The sequence below is a fragment of the Gavialis gangeticus genome, unplaced genomic scaffold, assembly GCF_001723915.1.
Source record: "Gavialis gangeticus isolate Ggan-Ray unplaced genomic scaffold, GavGan_comp1, whole genome shotgun sequence".
NCBI lineage: Eukaryota > Metazoa > Chordata > Crocodylia > Gavialidae > Gavialis > Gavialis gangeticus.
The window spans coordinates 14,365,320-14,370,264 of NW_017729018.1; the positions used below are offsets into that span (position 1 = coordinate 14,365,320).

At 50.4% G+C, this 4,945-nt stretch overlaps 1 protein-coding gene across 1 annotated transcript in view; it reads left to right on the plus strand.

The window, feature by feature from the left end:
* ELL (elongation factor for RNA polymerase II) overlaps positions 1–4,936 on the plus strand; it is a 91,630-nt gene extending 86,694 nt beyond the window's left edge. Inside the window, exons 8-11 of the mRNA XM_019513177.1 lie at positions 1,031–1,097; positions 2,346–2,517; positions 3,679–3,723; positions 4,593–4,936. Of these exons, the coding sequence (XP_019368722.1) occupies positions 1,031–1,097; positions 2,346–2,517; positions 3,679–3,723; positions 4,593–4,697 (389 nt within the window). The 3' untranslated portion in view covers positions 4,698–4,936. The remainder of the gene's footprint in view (positions 1–1,030; positions 1,098–2,345; positions 2,518–3,678; positions 3,724–4,592) is intronic.
* The last annotated feature ends 9 nt before the right edge of the window (positions 4,937–4,945 follow it).

The window sequence follows — 4,945 nt, forward strand, 5'->3', positions numbered from 1 at the left end:
CCCCGTTTTGGGTCTTTGGAGCCACTTACCTGCCCCCATTGCTTTATGGGCCGAGGTTGACTTTCCAGCTGGGCGTGGCCATGCATTGCACCAGGGGCTTCCTCAGGACTCTGGGGTCCTGTGACAGTTCATTGGGGTTCCACAAAGAGATGGGGAGGCACGGCAGAGCAGCCAAGGGGTAGTGTGCTGCCATTGCTGGGCCGGGTTGTCTGGCTCTGCAGCAGCTCATATGGTGGGGGCTGGGTTCTGTGGCTTTAGGAAACCACTGCGTTACGCAGTTGAGAAAGGACCAGTCCCCTTCCAAACTGCTTGTGTCCTCCCCGAAACAGTAATTCCAAGCTAGGTTTAGATTGAAGCTATGATGTCTGCTTTGGGTGTACTTGTTGAACAGCGTGCACTTTTCCTGCTGCCGTGCACTATTCTGTTCCCCTGCAAAGCCCCCAAGGGTTCTGTCCTCTCCGCTCCTCCCTGTCTACAGGCTGCTGATATTCCAGCTCCGTGGCATGGAGGGTGCTCAGGTGTGCCCTGTCTGGAGCTGACCTAGGCTACAGACCTGCATGAGTGACAGGAATAGTTCGCCATGTGGAATCAGAAACCCCTCAAGGCACTGTCACATGTATCCCTTCACCCCATCTCCAAGGGGGCCGTGGGATGAGCGACAGAACTAGATTGGAGGGGATGCGGACATCCTGCTCCATTATCTAATCTGCCCATCTGGACGCTGTGAATCATGTTTGGTAGCTCACCGGTGTGGGGATTAGCATGTTATCCCTGCTTACAGGCACGCAGCGATATTTATAAACCAGTTAAATTCAGAAATGTCTCTGCAGCTTGGTGAATTGGCCACTGCCAGTGTAGTGGTTTGTGTGGGGCTGTTGGCAGTCCTGAGGTTTTGGCCCCATCACAGTACTGACACTTTGCCTTCAGTCAGTGTGCGCATCAAGGATTTGGTTAAATGGGTTTATGAAGCTGGACTGATGAATGACCCTGTCAGATGTGGGACTGATGTGACTGGGCTTTTATTTTTCAGGCTTAAATGGAACATGCAATAACTCTACTGTACCAACGTTAACTTCAGAAATGCCTGATTATTTATTGTAAGTATATCAGTCGGTCCATCATGCTGAGACTTGCCAATTACCACTCAGTTAGGCTTGCTGATTGTATTAAAGTCTGGAAAGCAAATTAGTTACAGAGGAAAAAGCCAAAACAATGGGTCCAGATTCACAAATGTGTGCCTTAAAACGAGATGTAGAGCAGGTCTTCTCACTATTCCCTGATGCTGGAAGTCAAGGACCTCCTTCTGGGCAGCGGGTGATGACACCTGCCCTTAAAATAACATCTTGTTGTCAAAAGCGCTTGCTGAGCCTTGCCTGGGCCAGAAGGGACTTCAAGGATTAAACACATCCCATGGTATAGACGGCAACAGTGAGAGGGACCAGCATGCTCAGTGCGCAGCAGTGCAGTTGCTTACCACCAGCCCAGCAACACCAGCAGTCCTGAAGGTGTTGGAGATCCTGTGTGCTGGGTGTCCTGGGGAAGTGAAAATCTGCTTTCCCATGTTTTGTTGGGAAGAGCATCGATCTGTAACTTCTTAGTCTTTAGATGTTGCAGGACATTGACTGACAGATACTGAAACCATTGCAGCAAGAGTCTGCTCACCTCGGGGTTCAGAGTGCATGCCACTAGCCCGCTTTCAGTCGCAGTACTGAGTCTGAACCTCTTTGTGGAACTCATGCCAGGTTGAGTGAGGGCAGTCTGTTTTTACCTGCTTTTTCTGTGTGCCCTCTGACTTTTGTGGGAGCAGAGTAGTTAACAATCTAAGGGCATCTATACATCCTCCAGGGTCGAGGGGGTGCTTTAATTAAAGCAGCTCTGAGCCACTCTAATTAAAGCTCCCACAGCGTCGTGTATTCAGCGGCCTGCACTTCAAAATGGTGGCAGGGCTGCTTTAACTAAAGATTGTTCGAGCTTTAGTTAAAGCACCCCCACTGCCACTTTGAAACACAGGGATGCTGAATACATGTGACACGGAGGCTCCCGGAGCGTGCGAATTAGCACGCTCCAGCAGAATCGAGTCTGCTCCAACATATGCTAATTAGCACACATTGGAGCAGAGGTCCGTCACGTGTATCAGTGCCCTAAGTTTTCGTCTTGCTGCGAGTGGAAGAAGGAAGAGATGAGAGAGGGGAAGCCAAGTCAGCTTCCACTTCTAATAAGTGAGCTTTGCCTTGGAAGGCAAATGCCCGAGAGACCCTTGGTTCAGCTTTCTGGCACCATAGTAACCTGGGAAGCTGTCTGGGAAGAGGCCTTCGTATCGACTAACTGATCTCTGTTCCCTTTAGAAAATACGCGGCCATTTCCTGTTTGGAGCAGCGTCAGAGCTACAAGAACGACTTCAACGCAGAGTACAATGAGTACAGAGACTTGCACGCCCGGATAGAAAGGATAACCCGCCGATTCACACAGCTGGACTCGCAGCTAAAGCAGCTTTCGCAGGGCTCGGAAGAATACAAGGTAGAGATGCAAATCGCTGCAGCAGCACTCGGGCTGCCACTTGCAGGGATGCAGTTGCTGTTGCCATTTTGGTAGCAGCTTTGTGGGGTGCTGGAGGGCGGGGATTCTCAGGCGCTGCGTGTGTGTGTGGGATGTGCTGTGGGCAGCCCCAGACTGATGGATGCGCCATGTGCGTGCAGCTGACAGCTTCGCAGGCGGCTTGTCCGAGAACCCAGTACCTTCAGTTTTGAGTCGGAGCACGCATTGCAGTACTTGTTGACAGGGAGCAGCCTCAGTTAGACAACCGGCATCCCCAGCCAAAACCTGCTGGCAGCTATTAGTACATCACCCGAGCCAGAAAAATGATATTCACACATATGGGAGGGTATTGGAGCTGGAAAGGGGCTTAGCATGGGGTCATTTGTTTCTCCTGAAGCTTCCATCTTAATAGCCCAGCATTATTCAACCTGTCAGACTGATTCCAAGAAGCTTTAACTATTCATTACCTTGAGAAAATAAGTTTGCTGAGACTAAAAAGCTATTCTTTACAGGGTCCCCATTGTACTAGGCAGCATTTCCTTCCTGCTCAGATGTCCTTCCTTCCCTTTGAAATGCCCTCGCTTTTCTCTGTTGGTTTATTTTGATGGTCCAAGAAAAACGAGACTTTTCAGTGGAGGAAACAGCAATTTTGCTGTAGATTAAACTCCCTGTGGAGCAGAGATGGGGGCTCTCCTCGCCCCTGAGAAATGACTGGCACATGGGCTTGATCCTTCAGCCTGTAACCCAAGTGACACAGCAAGGCTCTCTCCCACAGCCATGACTGCAGCTGTGAAGTGTAGCAAGGCTGAGGCTTGTGCTCTACATCGCTGGCAGGTGGTTGTGCTGTATTCTGCGCATGTCCCACTCCATCCCCTCTCAAGCTGGTTGCCTTTTTCACCTTTGGCTTTTGCCACCTGGTTATTTTTGCATATATGCAAGTGCACATTTTTACCTATTAAGTTAGCTTTTCTCTACACTTCTGGGGGAAATTTAACTGTCTGCTCGTCGATGAGCACTGTGCTCTGGAAAAGGGATCTTTCTTGCTGTCCTGAGCTCTGGGTATCTGGGATGTGCTGTGCACGACAGTGACTCGTGTTACTGTTTTTGTGGCAGCAGAAGGTAATGGTGTCCTTTCCTTTTCAGACTATTCATGATCAAATTTTACAGGAATACCGGAAAATTAAAAAGGTGAGTATGAATCTCTCAGCCATGGGCTGGGGCTGGGGGTTGTAAGAAATGGACCTCACTTGACAAGCAAGCAAGTCTCAGGTAATTCTCATATGTCAGATTACCAGTGCTAAGCTTTACCTTGGGGTGCATCTGGCCGGGTTTTGGAAGCCCACGCTCCCTCTGCTGTTGCAGTAGTGCTCAGTGGCTCAGTAGTGGATCCATCTCTGAGCCACGTTAGTCAACATTTTGACATGCCTGATTGCTGGTCAAAGCACGCCTGGGTTAAAGTGCCATCAGCATCAGAGGTAGCAAAGGACAATACTGAAGCTTGGAGGTGTGACCTGAGGGCAGGCAGATCCCGCTGGTCTGCGTACCTGTGACTGGAGGTTCCTGGTGGATTTGGATATAATCTGTGCTCAAAATGACTAGTAACAGCTGGTGTGGGCATACAGATCCCCTGCTGAGGATGCTGGCATATGCGTTTTGTGCCCATAATGCCTTGCAGACATGCCAACAGTCCTGGTTGCTGTCCTGGTCACTGTCTAGGGAGGTGAGGTAGAGGCAGGCAGAGCAGGCTGACCTGGGTGTGCTGCCAGTGAAGCTGTGCCATGCTGCACACTAGGGCTCAGGAACATTTTAGGGGAGGAAGAAGAAGAGTAGGAGTCGAGAACCAGGAGTGGGCAGCCAGACTGCGGGGCATGTTGGACTCAGGGCTAGCGACTGCCCCTCCACTGCTTCAGCAAGAGTCATCATCCAGCACTAGCGTGGCAGTCCTGTGAGCGATGCTTACATCCCGGGGTGCTCTGATCCTTTCCCCATCTGCCAAGGAGGGGAGGGTGGGACTGGAGAGTTAATGTCTGTCGTTGCACTTCCCCTCTCCCCCGCAGACGAACCCGAATTACAGTCAGGAGAAGAACCGCTGCGAATACCTCCACAACAAACTGGCTCACATAAAAAAATTGATAGCAGAGTATGACCAACAGCAGTTTTAGTCCTGGCTTTAGGATCTGGACAGGGAAGGGTAAAAACATTGATCTGGACATTACTGCCCGTTCCACAACAAGCCGGGATTCCTTTTGGAGAGGAGCACTAAGGCCTCATAGCTGGAAGAACTTGGGCATGATTTGTGATGGCGAATTGGTCCGAGCCAGGGAGCAGTGCCTGGCGTGGTCCTCTCAAGTTTCCCCTCTCCAAACATTGGAATGTACAAAAGGAAAATCTGCTGTTTTTTTTTTTTTTT